The sequence below is a fragment of the Acyrthosiphon pisum genome, chromosome A3 (assembly GCF_005508785.2).
Source record: "Acyrthosiphon pisum isolate AL4f chromosome A3, pea_aphid_22Mar2018_4r6ur, whole genome shotgun sequence".
In the NCBI taxonomy this organism is placed as follows: domain Eukaryota; kingdom Metazoa; phylum Arthropoda; class Insecta; order Hemiptera; family Aphididae; genus Acyrthosiphon; species Acyrthosiphon pisum.
The window spans coordinates 17,032,329-17,049,861 of NC_042496.1; the positions used below are offsets into that span (position 1 = coordinate 17,032,329).

Below are 17,533 nucleotides of genomic sequence, written 5' to 3' on the forward strand. Positions count from 1 at the left end.
CAACCCCGTTCTGTATCTACCCTCGTAATATATTGCGTTATTAGTACTTATTACTTACTATAGTTATTTTGTATTAGTTATTATGTACCAATATACAGTAAATAACCAAATAGGTATGTTTATAATAGGCTTTGAATAAACTCGAAAATCGATTCTTTCCACATTCATAGCGTTGCAGTTTCCAAAAACAAACGCTGTAACGTAATTCCGACCATTTCAATCGTAACAATTAATATGAATGGATTTTTATTTTTATTTACTATAATACTATTGATTCATTAGTTTATACTTTATTATAATTAAATTTAAATAACGTCCCCCTACATTTTAGCATTTTGATTTTAATACCTTTAATACCATGTATAAATATTAGCGACGCCATTATAATAATATGAAGTTGTTGTATACTAAAGCTGTTGAATATATTATTATTATTATTACGTTTTCCCTGATTTATTTAATTGCTCCAAATATTGTGGTATTTTAAGAGTTAATTATGCGGCACAATTATATGAAACTGTGTTGAACACGGTGGGTTAAAAGTTTCCGGAGTAGCTGCGTGGCCACACCGAAAACAATAGTCGTACAGCGGGAAGGCACGGGGGTTGCTTTTTAAGTTAATTAGCATTTCAAAAAGGAAGTACCATGACTGAACAGAAAAATAACATTCGGCCCGAAAAAGCTGTCCGCTGAAACATAAATAATAATATTATATTATATACTTCGTTGTTGTGTATAATTATGAACAATTAGGCGTGTCCGCATATTACATTGGTGGGGTAGTCGGTGGTTGGCGATTGGAAGGGGAGCGGTAGTGACGAACAATGACTAGACCGCAGGAATATTTTGCACCTTATTAATGTACAACAAAAACTCTGGACAATATAATATTATGTGTATATGGACTACGTGTCCGGAAAACGGACCAAAGGATACGGTGGAAAGAAAGGTTCGGAAAATCTAAATATATATATATATATATCTTCGTCGTAAAGCTTACCGGGTTTTGACGTTGTATATTAATATAATATTTAAGATGACTTAACGGGTTTACGGGTTTTATAAACATTGAAACCTGGTATAATTTGTACAAATTGTTTTATAGTTCTATAATCTTCTATAGTATTTAGTTGTTGAGTCACGTTAATTGCATCATAATTCATAAATTTTCTAGAAAGTATAAACTTATATAGTTATATATATAATAACAGATATGAAGGAAAAAATGTCACACGAAAAAAAAGTAAAATAATAATTCGATTTTATATACAGTTATACTATAAACGCCATTGATGCGTTAAAAAACTTATTAAAATATTATTTAATAGTATGATTTTATCGCAAAACGAACGTACTATGGAATGCAAAAATATTATTATTGACAGTTATTAATAATGTGAAGTACGTGTAGCTTTCACTATCGCTCGTTATGGTACACTTAAACGTAATAACGCAGTAGCCGCCGATTGAGAGTACATAATAAATAATAACGTTTATAATTAATGCTATTGCCTATTATTTCGCCTTAAACGAGCTTTTGATATTTTATTGAACTTATCGCGTGTGTTGTAAGAGTATATCATAATAAAAGTAAAGGGTCCAGGCCTTCTCTCAATTTGCGGGGCTTAGAAAAAAAATGAAAAAGATATTCTACGAGGTGTACAGCCAATAGCCTACATATCGGAATTACTGACCTGATATCAGACTTCGGAGGGAGAGGGTCTTTACCTTACTCCGTCCCAACACACAACACACATTAAAATTCCAAATGCTAATTTTTATATTTCTCTTAGCTAACATACTTTGTACTAAATCTGCAGAAAAAAAAGTTTTTCATTTTAAAAGTAATAATATTATAACATAATCAACATACAATAAATCCAAATAGAATAAAAAAACATTGATATATTCCTACTGTTTAACAAATTAAAGTTTTAAAAAAAAAATAATTTTATATTTATATATTTTACTATTTAAATTATCTTTTTCTAAATAATTTTTAAATGATTTATTACAATAAATTACAAAGACATTATTAAATTTATTCTACGATATTAGTGTATTTTATTCTAGTCATCTATGTTCTCATCAGGCCATTATAAACATGGAAATAAATAATAATTAATGAAATATCATCGTAGGTATATACGGTTATTGCGAACAAATGTTTTTTTTAATTAGGTGCACTATTCAAAATGATTAACAATTTAACAATTTAACAATTTAACTGATTAGGAGTTAAGACCCAACACTCAACTGCAGTTTACCGCGTGTGTACCTTAGTACCTACTATAAATTATAATAACGGATATGTGAAATGCGAATCTGCGAGACTTTTCATTTTTTTTACGATTATGATATTTACACTGTGGGGCAGTAAGCGTGGTAATTTATGGGCGTTTCGAAATTTTCAATACACTTGCTGCGTATGTATATAATAATATACTATTATTATGTTGCAACTGTTGTATATATATATAGGTACATATAAATATATATACTATATATACCTATAAATACTGGCCATGTTGTAGCAGAAGTATATTAGTATAGTAGTAGTATATATAGTAGTATAGTAGTAGTATAGGTACATATACGATATAGTATATTATAGTATAGTAGCTCTGTCGGTAGACATTGACAATTTTATCGTGCCCACTCCGCCGCCGGAGGATTCGCACAATGGGCCAGTCGTAAATAACCCCTCGTCTGCGCGTGTGTGTGTGTGTGAGAGAGAGAGTGTGTGTGTTTGTGAGTGAGTGTATAATATGTGTGAGTGAGTGTGTGTATGAGTGCGTAGTGCGTATGCGCGCGCTTTTTCACTTGAAGCACATTTTTCCCGGTTTGCGCGTCTTCCTCGCACACAGGTTCTCTCTGACCGTTTTTTATTTATTTTACGAGACCAGAATGTGCACACTAACACGCACACGTCGTGTTGGCGAATATTATCTTCGTTAACGACATCCGTCGTGAACGCCTACGCGCGTCTGTATGGGTATACAGTGTGCATAATATTATTATATAGTATTTATTTACACGAGCGCGCGCGCAATATCCATTCAGTTTCTGGAAATGTTAAACAATATAATATAATATTATGTGCATTTGTATTTTTTTTAACCAAATATCGTTTTTATTATTATTATTGTTTCGTTTTTTTTCTTTTCCAAGCAACCTTTGTGACGTCATCGCCACGCGAACGTTATTCCGAAGAAAAAAAGTATTTTCGCGGGACGCACGTCATCTGGTCTTGTCACATGTAATAATAACAATATTCGCATCCGACGCACGGTGGAGCTGTTGTGTACCGCGAACGAGCGGGGCCTTTTCAAAGGGCGTGTGTGTATATATATATAATATTATTATTATACGCACACATAATTAAAAACCAAACTCTCTAATCGTGCGGGATAAACACACACACACACACATATACATATTATATTATATATAGTGTGTGCAGTTTCTGGTGGGTAGCTGATGGGAGGGTTGACGGTAGTTTTTCCGCGGCGATGATTGCCATCCGTTCATCGAACATGATTATTATATCATGTAATATTATTATTATTATCAAATCCGGCGAATGACGCGAGGTATATATTATTAGATTCTTTATCAGTAGCATTGCAACGATACCTACAACTATAATATGCAAGCCTGGGCAAGTTAATTATAATTTTAAATTAAGTTAAGTTGATAGAAAATATTTTTAAAAGTTATACGGGAACTTACAATTAATTACTTAATACTTAGGTTAAATTATTTATTTAATTATTTTTTTAATTTATAAATAGCCAGTAATATCATTTAAAATAATAAAAAGTAAATGTTTATACGCAACATGTATCATCAATAACAATTATTGTATTACCTATATTTATTATTTGATTTTTTATAAATTATCGTAAATTTCTTGTATTTGATTAAAATTAACTTAACTTTTTAACTAATAGTTTATGCCCAGGCTTTATAATATACATATCTATATATCTTTATATATTATATTAGCCTAGTGACACTAAGCTAGTGTGCATTACACGTTTTAGGACCTGACCGTTCTAGTTATTCAATCCTTGTTTACACTCCAAAATTGCAGTGTGTGCACAAGCGCGCGTGCCTTGTATAATAACATATTATTATTTATATTATGATATAGAGGTATATACCGCAGTTACATATTATGCAATTTTACGCACGAACCACTGGCACCCGCGGATATCGTGACGTCGATCGGTATGTCGAATGATATATTTTATTATGTATATAATATAATAATCACAATATATCGCATTTTACCCATAAACCGCGATTCCGCAACCAGCAAAGATATTATTATGATTCGAACGAGAGGGAAATTGCCGGCTCACCGCCCGCGGAAAATACAGGCGTGCAAAACGTACATCTAATTCGCGTATCGGATTACCTACACCGATTGCACGGAATGTGTCCCCAACGACATATTATTCTATATGTTCAATAATAATAATAATTTAATATAAACGTTATTATAGAACATCGTAAAGTTTGAATTATATGGTGACTGCGACACGCGTTTAAACGAGTTTTGCGGAGCGACTAAAATAATTTATTTCGGATAAACGACGTGGTTATGGTAAAAAATTTAAATGAATCAAAACCTGTCGTGGCCGAATTTATAATACTACTAATACCGTCATTTTTCCCACGGATCTTTCGATTTCGGTTGTAAAGTGTACACACATAAGTCCCACAGTATTAATTGTCTATTATATTATATATTATATGTTTGCGTAATATCGCGTCAACGCGGAACGTCTGGCCAAGATCATATTATTATTATATACGCGTGTCCGTATACTATAGAAGTCAGACATTTCTCAAAATTATTATAATAGTATTACAGATAGTATTTTTAATAAATTGTATATTATTATTATAGTACAAACCCGATATTTTTGAAAACAGTACAATAATAATGGTAAAATTGTACTTGCCATCAAAGCTCACGACCGTGGGCAAGTTTCTCCTCGGAACTTTTTAGTTTTTTAATCCAACCCTGTGTGGATACATTTAGTCTTTTCGATCCTATCGCCGTGTATTACACACACGAATCTGCACTTCCCTTACACATATATCATCAACGATTATTATTAACACGAGTTATTTATTACGAGAAAAAAAATGAAATAGGTATAATAGTAAGAAACCGAAACCGTCATTGTTCTGTCAATCAGATATGGAATACCTATTTTTTTTTCTTGTCGACGTTTATTTCCGACCACACTATTGACTCGGTCCGATCTTACCCACCATCGTCGCTTCTCTTGTATCATAATTTGACAAAAACGCAAACGACATATCATTCGTATTGTACAAGTTTTTACGCATTACGAATACGTATATAGGTACCTACATAATGGTATTATACCGCTACTATACAATATAATATTATTATTATATACTCGAAGATCGTCAACTGGTATTCGAGCAATAGTAACAATACGTAGAAACGCAATCTTGCCTTTTGCCGTTGTCACGAGGTGATTGACGATCTCGGTGGTCAAAAGGTACTGAAAACGATCACGGGGATAATTGACCGGATTTTTCGATCAGATTCGCTGTCAGTATGACAAGGGTGTAATGAATCCTGGAATGTTAGCTAGATTTCACTGCAATATTATATAGCATTATTGTGTTCGTGTGTATGATAATCATTTATATTTTCGGTGTAAAAATATAATATTATATACGAGGGGAATCGCGGTACAATCAGATTATGATTATTGATATCGAGGATCCATTGTTGAACGCCGAGATGTTTATCGATCCGCAATATTTGTCGTTTTTCTTCCCGAACGTCTTTATGTTATATACCTATATTTGTAAGCGTGTGTACAGAAGAAAAAAAAATGTTTATTTTTTTCATTTTAAAATTCGCTCAATGTAGCTCACACATAATATGAGCGTACGAGTCAATCACACACACACACGCCCGTTTGTGTGCGATAATAATGTTATGTGGTTCGTGATAAAAGGTATATTAAAAAACGGCCGGTGAGTAGTATAGTTTTATGCACGTTCGTTAAAGTCTCATCCAGTGCGCACGTTCGTCACCGAATGAATTTTGAAACACACGCGCTTTACAGCTCTCGATATCGCTCCCATACGTGTAACATATTGTTATTAAAAATAATCCGACAGACAGACAGACGGGACGTCAACCGTTTAATTAACATGACATATTATCATCGGCTTAAATCGATATCCCTATCGTGTTATGACAGTAATAACAACATCATCAATCAATGTTGTCCGGATGGTCTGTCCGATTAACTTTTGGGAGGTTTAAATATCAAATATATATATAATATATTACATTATTATATGTATATAATGTACATGTATATCAACTAATGCCACAGTCGATGTAATGAGTGATCAAATTTGCATAACTAATATGATAAAATGTTAAACGTCTATTGCCCACGTGGTATATATATAACTGTATAGGATATAAATATTACCTATATTGTTTCGAGTGCGTATTATATGCCTGATCGTTTTGGTTTTTCGATGCTAAGGGGATTTTCGTATAACGATACTGCGGGATAGAAAAAAAAATATTAATGACATATCAAGATTTGGGGGGATTATATACCGACAAAAGGTGTGTATAATGGATGAACGCAAAGTGATTCAGGGTATTTTTCAACGATAAATCGATTTAGGATTTTTTAAAACAGATGGGTTACAATAAAATACGCAAAGTTTATAGCTCGTACATATACCTATATTGTACTGTAAACCGATATTTTTTTTTATCTAGTCACTTTCGTCGCATCGTAAGACTGCAGGTGCAATATCATATTATACCGCGTCCGCGTGTGCTAATGTAATTATAAAGGTAATAAAACATGATTCGTATACAACAGTTCTTACGACTTACTAGATATAATATGTAGACATCCGTAAAAATAACATTATCCCCTCAGCCCTAAGTGAAACGAATTATTTGTCCAATCTATTTCCTATGCAAATGTTTGGACACCGCATTAAATATATACATCCGAATCACTTTTGCAGTATTGTTTGCTGAGGCCCCTAACCGTTTAGGGGATTTTCGAGTAGGCATTCTAAGTTTTTATCACGCCCCGTATGATAAATTGTCATCGGTCTTATGTATGTATGTATGTAATGTATATGTGTGTGTGTGTGTGTGTGTTGTATGGACGATATCCATTTTTCCACGAAGAGAGCAGCTGCAGAATTGGCCGCCACAATGCAAGACAAATGGTCCCTAAAACATATATTCCCCTAAGCCAACGCACAGATTTACCGAGAATATAATAATGTGTATAATATTGTGATATTTTTTTATTTAAATATTTTCAATTATCTATTATCAAAACTTCTCAACCAATTGGAGTCAAATTGGTCGATCGTTATTATGTTTGATTCATATATTGACAGACGCGTTTAAACAATTGTGTAGCTTTGTATAGGTAGGTACCGAATTACTGAGAAAAGTTCTACTGGGACATAAAAACTTAAACAAATGTTCTGTACAAAAACTATAAAACAGGTTTTTTAAAAACACAGTATGTATACTAGCCGTACTCAAATTGGCTATTTGTTAATGAATTTCGTCTCATATTTAATATTAATGAAAACAGATTTACTATAAGTACTATTAAAAAACAACATTAAAATCGCGTGTGCATTGGATATTATTATAGTTGTGGTTGAATAATACGATATTCGCATATTATGTTTCTGAATAATTATACGATGGTATAATAATAAAATGTGCTGGCCGAATGCGCGAAACAATAAAATAATGTCCTGAGTAGAACAAAACCATAAATCCTGACGAAAATACATGTAAACCGGTAACGTTCCTCAAGGCTGTTATGATTTCTTTTATATTGTACAACCCTTTTGTGAAGCTGACAAATTCTGTGTTTATAACCCTTATTATTATTACGTCTCTTTATATTACGTTCTTGCGCTTGTCATGCGTTCTATCTCCCGCCCCTCGCATATACGAATCACAGAAATATACCAGCGCGTATAATATATATATATATATATGATAATGATATCCTGAGATAAGTGCTGCTGCTGGATGATTGAAAAATAAAAGATGCATATGAAAAAATAAATAATAATAATAATAATAAACCGAAGACGGTTCTCAGGAGTTACCCACTCATTATATTCATACGAGTAAAAAACAACCGCAGACGTTGTTTAATTCATATATAATAAGCCATTTTATATTGTAAATTCATTACGGCGGTTGTACACACAATCTTTTAATTGTCCGCGTATAATTAAAACTGCAAGTGGACTCATAATTTGATTTGTAGTGTCGTTTGTTGCCGGACCACCGGAATCGAGATGGCTATAAATTATTATGTATACGCATAATATTATGTTATATATATATACGTATATACAGTCCTCTGCAGTGTGTATGTCGACTTACTATATGTAGGCAGGTATATATTATTATATACAATATCACTGCAATACACGCGGACGTAGTAGTTGACGGGAGGAAAAAAAAGTGATCCGGTGTTTATATTATATTTTATTTCATTTGTTTTCTTCATTCACATTACACGCGCGTAGTATATTTTATACCACGAACTGTCGCGTCTCGTAGGTATATTATATTATTATACTTTACGGTTATTGTATCATCGCGTGTTTAGGTGACTATAATAATATGACCATGTCCACGCGTATACAGCACGATATGACGGATACGACCCAATGGTCGTCGCGTGCTTTGGGTATCATACTTACTATAAATTAATATAATGTATTATAATAATTATAATGTATATTATTATAGTGTTACGATGATACTATAATACAATACACGTGCTACACGTGCCGCGAGATGTCGGAAAATTATTTAATTTCGTTGTTCATTAACACACGTGCTGTAGTTGTTTGTAATGTTGCCGAAGTCGAGCGACCTGGTTTGCCCTCGGGTGTATATCGAGACGTAAACAATAGAGAAAACTCGGCGTAATAATAATATTTAAGGCATAACATTGTTTAAACAGAACCGAGTCATCAATCAGTAATTATTGTTATTATTGTTTTTATTTTTTATTGTTGTTATGATTATTATTATCATTATTGATACCTTCGTACGGTAGACGATATAGGTACTCGTACAAACGAAATGATTTGCGTTTATTTGTATGCATCCGAAACAATAGAGGTGTTGCGCACACGCATTCCGATTGGATGACAGCCTGGTCGCATTATATATAATATGTAGGTACCTATTTATATATTGTAGGTATATTATCTTTGCAGTGGTAGCCGTTGTATTGAGAACTGAATTCCAGTATAAGTTATAGATTTACACACCATATACCCTTTTATATGGGTCAAGATAGTTCGAATTCATCGTTTTTATTTTCATCGACATACCATACAAGGTATTATTATTATTATTGTGTATGGAGGTGGGTTAGAGGATGTTTACTAATAATAATTTATGATGATGTAAGTATAATAGCAACTGTAACGGTAGGAGTTATTCAATATTGTGTTTAATGGCCGAAATGTCATATAATAATATAATATTATTTTCTCAATCTAAGTGAGTAGCTTATCTGTTGCGTGTGGTCTAAATGTCCACGTTTTCTAAAAAGAAAAAGGACTCAACTGGTGTAATACGTGAGTGCTAGTATTTTAGAAAAAGTTTATTCTAGGGAACCAAAAATTGAAGAAGAAAAGAAGGCGAAAAAAATGTGTCCCGTGTGCAATATTTATGATCGGGCGCACATACACGGGCGTTGGGTCACAATGGACGTCCCGTCGCGAAGGTGCTGGCCCCCGTTACAATTTAACACCGGGTGGGTATTTCTTTTCTGTCGATTCGTTCAGCACCTTAAAGTCCTTTCGGGACCTATATATACCGTATATAGATATTCAATAGAGATTTTATTAAGTAGCGATCTTTTGTAATGGTCCTCTTCTCTGGAGTCATTGGTCATCGACGCTTCCGTCCGGCAGATGTGTAGGTACCCATTGTCCAGCTGCTCGTGGTGGACCCACGCACGCACGCGCGTACGTTCTATGCACCTACGATAAATATATATACCTGACAGATATGGATTGACTTTGCCGATGATATTTTATCCGTTTTCAATATTATTTAAAGACGTATTTATTCTTGGTGGCGACGGCGGCGGTGAATGGTGGTGGAAACTGGAAATTCAATAATAATATAATAAGTACTATAATACAGTGAGTCGAATTTCATCGCGCTCACTCATCGCTGATTCAAACGTGATAAAACAATAGGACTATTTGTAAGGTCGGTGACCGTCGGTGTACACGCCGAATTCATATTTCAGAACACAAATCTAAGATATCTACATCTAAACTCTATTGTTCCCTTTCGATGTTACCCTCGAATTTCCTTGTGCGCCGGACAAGTATAAGTTCTTGAGCCGTCACCGGGCTTACAAGTTAATGCGTTCTAAGTGAAATAAATCGCATCCGATGCATGTTAGATACGTCACGGACGATACGTGTAAAATATGACAATAGAGTTTAACAAAAAAAAAAAAAAAATACAATAATAAAATAAATAAATAATCGTTTTAGATCTATGGATACTATTGGTTTCGATTTGTATACATATATTATTACTCCGTCAGGTACATATTACATATTTAATATAATATACTCGTGACGAACAATCGACATCGATTGATATTGCGTAATACTTCACCGCTTTGCCTATAATATAATATTATTGATTTGACCTTTACACAACGTATTACACATTCAATTCTTTCGTAAACTTACCGGGAAAAAAGCTATATCTAAGAATCATCACTTGTGGGAGTCAGATATTTGTCCATCGATTTTTAATAATAGATTATTATTATTATGACTATACAATACGCGTCAGTTACGTGTACATGCTACCCTTAAGTGATGCTGGAATTTTGTTGTTGTTGTTGTTTCCTTAATAAGTACCTATACATATTTCCTTATATTCCTACGCTAGACCGTTTTCCGATTTGTAAAAAAAAAATACATTTCAATTCATTTGCGATTGAAATCTCCAGTAGAGGTAGACAACATATTATCTGCAGCTGTACCAGCCGTGAGTGGGCACAATATTCCGGAGACGCGTATATATCATCTACGACGAAATATAATACTTCCACGTTGTTTTCATTATACGCATCTCAAACCCATAAGTCATAAACCCGTTTAGTTGTACTTTTTTTAAATAACTCATTAAAAATTAAGAGTCCTTGGAAATGCCACCCAATTTATGAAAGAAGAATATCATAGGTACCTATATAGGTACCTATATAGGAGCATGAATACGAAGAAAACGAAGATTCTTTTTATTACACTTATCTTTTGACGATATATGCATATATGTGTACACGCATACACACACGTACATATATTTTTATTGCATTCTAGTCTATTGTATGCCATAACATATGTAAATCGTTAAAACACTCATCTCCAGCTCGTTTGTATAAGGTACCTGTATGCAGGCGTTCCGGAGTCGTTAAAAACGAAAACATCGCCGTTACGTGTCGCTAATCGTTTATTACCGATAAGAAACTGACCCGCGACTTAGGCGCCGGAGGAATATTCGCTTCCACTGACCACGTCGTATTATATTGATATTGACTGTAGTTCGATAGTAATATTTTATTTTATTAGACGACGCGCGTAGGTGGTTAAATTATGTAAAAACGAAATACGCTACGTCTCTAATATAATAATATAATCTGGTCGTATTATTTTTGTTTTATCGTTTGATATATTATTATTATGTCGTGGCCAAAAATATTACACATTTGTTTTTTTTTTTGTATATTTTTAATAGTTTGTTAAACGACCGTCGCGTACCTATACTACTTTATCATCGCCCGAGTCCTACCCCTAAAACGTATTCCTATATATAGTTTACGTATTTAACGACTATACCTATATACAGCAACGACATGTATAATGGGGCCTTTCATATTATATTATTATACGCAAGAACAAAACGCTGAACACGTCATCACGACCGGTAGTCCGGTTCCCATATGGAGGTGTGAATCCGTCTAGAACGTTACCATGTCGATTGCCATAATCAGATTGTCGATAACAAGCTTTCAACTCCTTTTCAACTGTCTGACCTTAGTGCGAGTCGATAGGACGACGGGAGGGAAAATGAAAAATATTTGCAATGAATAACAATATCGGTCTGCGAGTTATAGTAAAAGAGGTCATAGGCATACCGTGTGACCAACCGCATAAACTCCAATCATGTCTGAATCGTGTAATTGCACGTTAATAAAAACTTCAGAATAAATTATGTTCGTCAAAATAGATATTATGACGATAATAGGTGGGATGGGAAACATTATGGTTCACCTCCTGTAGTCAATATATTTAAAATGCGTAATAATAATATATTATTATTGTTGTTATTTTTTGTATACATTTTGAACAAGAAAAATGTAGGTACTACCAAATATATTTTGAATGGAAAATTCTATCCCTAAATAACTACCATACCAATGCAATGGATGTGAACTCAATTTACACGCTAAAAGATAATACGATATCATGACCAAGGACATATTCGTCAATCTTAGTGTCAATGTTACACAAAATTTGGTCTCACAATAAAAACAGAAAAATCCTTCTTTCTTTTTTTTTGGAGAAATCGACGATTCGATACGGGTTACGTATAAAGGCTTTTGTATATTCCCATACCATTTAGAAGAGGATTTATGGGCTATCCGAGTAACACAAGTGAACCTTAACTCCAGAAGTAACGATATTGACCACACCACGCACAACAAAAAAAAAGGGTCTCGAACCTAAAATCTTCAAGGTTTTTAAACGACCTTTTTTTCCTTCTATACCGTCAATATGTAGGTATTGAATAAGTAATTTACTGACTGTCTTTGTTCCGAAAAATTCCATTACTATAGGCTTACTACACTATCGAAACGAAAACGATAAAAATAATGTACATTACCGAATTTTTGCTGTAAATTATTGTATAAGAACGCATTGTGTGCGTTTGACAGTTTCCTAACCTCCTGCAGTAACACTGGTGTCACTTGTATTATTATGTGATTTTGTTCATGGGCCACGTGATGCACAAATACTGATCGTTGCAATAATAACTACGATAATAATAATAATAATAATAATAATAATATTAATAATAATAAGAATAATAATAATATTAACATAACATTTTTGGTGTTTTTATAGGCGAGAAACCGTTCAAATGCGAGTACGAAGGATGCGACCGTAGGTTCGCCAACAGTTCGGACAGGAAAAAGCACTCGCACGTACACACGTCGGACAAGCCGTACAACTGTAGGATATCTGGCTGCGACAAGTCGTACACTCATCCCAGTTCCCTCAGGAAACACATGAAAGTACGCATTCGTTTTAAACGTATAATAATAATATTATTTCTCCAACCCACCGAGTAATATACTCATTACGACACATTCTCCGTGCGCTCGATTTATGCGTTTTAACATTTTATTAATTTTTATTTATCTCCGTAGGTGCACGGTAACGGCAAGATGGACAGCGACGGCAACTACGATTCGGAAGACTCCAACTGCTCGTCCGGTGGTTCGATCAGGGTGACCGACAGTTGCACAACTGCGACGCCCAGCATCGTGTCGCCCGTGGATCACCATCACGGAGCGCAGACGCCGTCTGTCCTACACCCGACGGCACTGCCACTTCCCACACCGCCAACGTCCGATTGGTAAGCACGTCTTAAATAAGAATTTTCTTAGGCTGTATATTATAATAGTAGCTTTATAGGATTAAAATCTTTTCGGATGTCGATTCCTTGAATTCCGGATGTAATATGACGTTCCAATGTTAATATCCTGACAAAAAAAATTTTTCACCTACAAAATAATTCAATCCAATATTGACAATTTTTTGTAATGTTATTATTATAAACGGTCATCTAGAAACTTGTGGAAATTTCCGAAAAAAACATTTAATACAATATTAACTGACCCAATAAATAAAACCATATAGCAAACTACTCGATTATTTTTCCTCTACAAGGAAAATCTATGATTCATAAAAAATATATTTTGACGACGAAAACCTTATGAAAAATGGACCAGAACAAAAAACATGTATCCGCATATCCCTAAAAGATATTTTTGTTAAAAAAAATTAACAATTGAAAGCCTAAGCTATATGTTTAGAGTATCTTATCACTTATCAACCAATGAAATTTATTATACTCTGTCGTTATATAATAAATATACATATTATATATTTATATATGTCCCAATAGATACACAACAAACGACAACGTGAAACGAAACATATATTTCGAATTTTTGTACATTCAACTATAAGACATGTACATTGTAAAAGGTATACAACAATACAATATACGTATTAATCGACCATACAATAATATACTATGAGTATAGATTTCACGAAAGTCGTCGGTCTGAAAATAATTCGCGGCGTGAAGAATAAGAAGATGTATTATGTTAGAATGTACCTCGTTATTTTCACCATCGTCTACATATTATTATCATAACAACAATTATTATTATATTTTATTATAATATCTTTTCCGCGTTCTCGCATATACATAATATAATTGTAATATATTTTAACATAAATAATGAGATTGAGACGCGCCTGTTACAAAACTTGACGACACGAAATCGCTTTTTTTTTAATGTGTGCATAATATTATTCTATCAAATGGATTGTCTAACAGTGATCTTCTGACCCTCTACAGGTACATGAACACCGGACCTGGCGCGCCGTCCATTCAACCATCGTCCGTCGACCACGGTCACCACTATCTGACCGACCTAAATCACCATCACCATCACCATCACCCGCACCACCACACGTCACTGATGGCACATCACCATCACGGCACCGCGGCTTATTGAAACAAATCCCCCGCTTCGTATTACAACACCGCCGCTGCCACCGCCGCCACTTCCGAATGGAGGTAGCACACCGCCACCGCCGTCGTCACCGGTGATGACGATTGCAACGGTCGTTGGTGATCATAGCAGTGGCGAGTACATTCTCGCCTCGACGACATGACACACACCTATAAATATAATGTACAAAATATAATATAATAATATAATTATATTAGTTGTCATACTATTAAGTATATTATTATATTATATATTTTGCGGATAAAGGAGCATTTCGTTTTGTATTTATCTGACGACCGATCATCGTAAAAATTTGATAATGCCATTCAATCATTGTGCAGCGCGTTTGGATGTATTATCGTTTATTATAATATTATTAGAAATAATATGTAATATATTAAATTGTTTTTAGTTTTAACATCAGCTCTCTATCGTTTTCCATTACGATATGAAGTGGGGGCCACCTGTGATTTATATTATTAGTATTTAATTTTTTTTTTTTTTTAGTGTAATTATTATCGACGGGTTATTTAAATTTTTTTTTTAATTTAAAGGTTCTCGTGTATACTTGATGACGTTAACGATACTACAGATGGTTTTTTTTTAAATTGCATATAATAGTATCGTATACAACTGAACCCCTCTGTTACTGTGCCTTTAAATTAAATATTTAAAAATTATGATTTTTTTTAAATATCAACATTATAACATGTATACCTAAATGTTATTGCATATTATAATGTACTTGTAATATTATATTGTAACCATCCAATCAAAAAAGAAAAGAAAAAAACTTCCATTCACTTACAGGTACACTATATTTGTACAATCTTGTATTACTAAAGAATTTAACTCTGAAAGAGTATGTTAGGCCAACATACACATTCGGTTTAACATAGTAAATTGTATTATATTAGTGTATCAAAGGCCTATATTGTAAAAAGAATATTTATATATACGTATATATTATACAAATAAAAATTTTAAGTGATATGAAAATAAATTTTATTTGTGTTTTAAAAATTCATCGTTCATTGTTTAATAATCATTTGTGCAGTGTTTATGTACAATGTTATGCTGCACGTCAGCTGTTCTACTTCCAACCTACCTATAGGTATAACACGTACAATAACGTTCCTTTTGAATCAAACGCACATCCGCGTGAGGTAATAATAATATAATATTAATTCCTTAGTCTAATAAATTTTTAGGAGGTAGCTGAACAAAATACGGTGAAGCCGTCCGTACCCGGCCGACGCACGAGAGGGTAATGATTCACTCATGTGAACCAAAATCATAATTTTTTAGTGTTCTCGAGGCACAAAAGACGTCGTAGGCACAATATTGTTTAAAGAATAATATGCTTATACATCAGGGGCGTTGTTGGGCTTTCATCGGATAAACGAAAAGAATAAAATTTAAAGAGTTGTACAAAATCTAATCTGTTATTAAAGGGTAATACACTAGTACCTGTATATTATACTATTATGTTCGGCATAAGAATTAAAATATTATATTCGCACATTTTAAAACTATACATTTTTATAGTATATGAGCAAATCGCGATCGTAGCTAAAACGTATAGTCTGTTGGGTATTGTTTGAATAATATTTATACTCTATTATTTCAATCTTAATATGGACAATGAAAAATCACTATAGAAAAACAATATCGTGTAACCTGCAGGAATGATCGTTAATGATATCATCTGTTAACAGTAAAATTAGGCTCGATAAAGAATACTATATAATTATATACATTTAAATACCTACAATCATCTGATTTTTCTTTTAAACTTAAATAATAGTAGCTGTTTTGTATGTCTTGTTAAACATTGGTGGACGTGACTATTACGATATTGACCATCAACGAGTAAAAACTTTTCCGAAAGTAATAAAAAAAAAATATTCAGCTTATACAATTATACCTAATCATAATGATCGTATTGAAAAACACGACATTAGTTCTTTAACTAGTTTCATTGAAATTCCATCCTGGTACACTATTTAGTATTTATTAACTATATTTTCTATCGTCCTAGCCGATCAGTCTTAAACTGGTTTCAAAAAAAAATCTGCTTTAACTACACAACTTATTCTAAAAACAATTGTAAATGTATATAACCTATTGTGTTCCTATACATTTTTTTTTACATTAATTGCAAATAATATGCCTACCTATAATATGCATAAAATAATATTTGAATTGATCGGCGGTAATTTAACGGATAAGTACGTTTATGTTTATGTAAGTAATAAGTAGGTATATATAATGATCTATACTGAAATAATATGCGTTTGTTTAATATATGTTAATTCATTTTAATCACGATGATAACCGTTTTGACTTAATATCTCATTGATCCGAACCCTTAAATCGTACACCTGAGTGAACTGTATAAGTTTGTATAAGTGTTAAACATTTTGTAATTTGTTTCAAAGAGGCCGTTGTTTAGATACTGGTTCGAAAATTGTATGAACGCGAAAATAGCACTAAAATAAAATATTATGTTTTATCGCCTCCTACGTAGGTACCTTCAAACGAATACTCGCGATATTATCCCGTTTTGTTGATGACAAAGTGTA

The 17,533-nt window shown here is 33.2% G+C and overlaps 1 protein-coding gene across 1 annotated transcript in view; it reads left to right on the forward strand.

Moving 5' to 3' along the window:
• The window catches only part of LOC100168291 (zinc finger protein ZIC 4), a 39,458-nt gene extending 23,487 nt beyond the window's left edge, over positions 1–15,971 (forward strand). The window contains exons 2-4 of the mRNA XM_001943022.5: positions 13,264–13,433; positions 13,569–13,777; positions 14,792–15,971. Coding sequence (XP_001943057.1) covers positions 13,264–13,433; positions 13,569–13,777; positions 14,792–14,951 — 539 coding nt within the window. The 3' untranslated portion in view covers positions 14,952–15,971. The remainder of the gene's footprint in view (positions 1–13,263; positions 13,434–13,568; positions 13,778–14,791) is intronic.
• Positions 15,972–17,533: the final 1,562 nt, after the last annotated feature.